This window comes from Cyprinodon variegatus, unplaced genomic scaffold, assembly GCF_000732505.1.
Source record: "Cyprinodon variegatus isolate N-32 unplaced genomic scaffold, C_variegatus-1.0 Scaffold750, whole genome shotgun sequence".
Lineage (NCBI taxonomy): Eukaryota > Metazoa > Chordata > Actinopteri > Cyprinodontiformes > Cyprinodontidae > Cyprinodon > Cyprinodon variegatus.
The window spans coordinates 294266-295478 of NW_015151203.1; the positions used below are offsets into that span (position 1 = coordinate 294266).

A 1213-nucleotide genomic window follows, 5' to 3' on the forward strand; every position below is an offset into this window, starting at 1 on the left:
GATAAACGGGTATTGACTGAGGGGTTGCTGCTCTGACACCGGGACCATCTTGCTGCTCCTCCCCCCCTCCCGGAGCATCATGGACCCAGCAGCCGCGTCACTCACCTGGTTTTACTGGAGCTCAGTTTGGCGTTGCTGAAGCCCACGAGCCCCGCGGCGTCCCCGGAGCCCTGAGGAGGAGACAACAAAAGGTAAAAACACGCAGGATTTCCACCGGTCGGTTTCCAGCTGCCGAGCAACAAAGGCTGGAGCGGCCGGTCCACCGGAAGCCGCCCCGGTTACCTGTGAGGAGAAGACGCCATGTTCTCTGTAGTTCTCTAAGGCTTCGGACAGGAACTCCGGACGCTGCTCCTTCAGCACCGACACCAAACCCTCGGTGAGTCTCATTGCAGCGGCGCCATGCATCCAAGCCGAGGCAGCCATTTTCCGCCCCCCTCAGCGCCAGTGTGACGTCACTACTCCGCGACCGCGTTCCGCTCCGTCATTTCTTCGCGCCGCCGTAGAGAGGCTGGATTCACTGGTTGTAGAAACTCTGCTGAGTTTCTTTGTCCTTTTTATTTTTTTGTGGCGGATTTAAATCTTCTTCCGGTGGATCTAAATATTTTCCCGCTCTGATGGCGAACGAGCGGCTCCGACTGCTGGAGGAGGTGGAGAAGGAGATCGCGGTGGTGCTGCAGTGCGCTGGTGAGGAAACTGGAGCTAGCAGAGACCCAGCGGGCCGATGCCAGAACCCATTATTCCTCTGATATCAGTCTAACTACGGCGGCCTATTAGGGCCATTCAAAGAATTAAAAAAAGGGATTTAAATTTCTGGATTTAAAGTGGCTTAACTAGAATAAACACGCAAATTTAGAAGGAAAGATTAGAAATAACAATTTCCACTGTAACGGTGATGATATTCAGCTATATCTGAGCATAAATCCAGATGAAAGCTAACCCGGTTAATGAGGCATCCTGAAGCAAACTCACGGAATACTGACACCTGCTGGACGTTTAGAGACACTACAGGCAGCTGATAGGACAGAATAAACTGAATTATATATGTTGGAGCTATTTATTCTTTATTTCTTTAACCAATTGAAATGGAATCATTTATTCTCAAATCAACATTTTGTGTATTATTAACAGTTGATTTGCAACTAACAATTGTTGATTCCATTTATCTCTGTTTGATTTTTTTTTTATTCCATTATAAAAAAAATTGTTTTGCTCT

General features: G+C 48.2%; 2 protein-coding genes across 2 annotated transcripts in view; one reads left to right on the plus strand and one right to left on the minus strand.

The window, feature by feature from the left end:
• pelp1 (proline, glutamate and leucine rich protein 1) overlaps positions 1 to 488 on the minus strand; it is a 41557-nt gene extending 41069 nt beyond the window's left edge. The window contains exons 1-2 of the mRNA XM_015395624.1: positions 283 to 488; positions 106 to 170 (exon numbers count right to left, since the gene is read on the minus strand). Coding sequence (XP_015251110.1) covers positions 106 to 170; positions 283 to 423 — 206 coding nt within the window. The 5' untranslated portion in view covers positions 424 to 488. The remainder of the gene's footprint in view (positions 1 to 105; positions 171 to 282) is intronic.
• med11 (mediator complex subunit 11) overlaps positions 470 to 1213 on the plus strand; it is a 3492-nt gene continuing 2748 nt past the window's right edge. The window contains exon 1 of the mRNA XM_015395619.1: positions 470 to 684. Within this exon, the coding sequence (XP_015251105.1) occupies positions 615 to 684 (70 nt within the window). The 5' untranslated portion in view covers positions 470 to 614. The remainder of the gene's footprint in view (positions 685 to 1213) is intronic.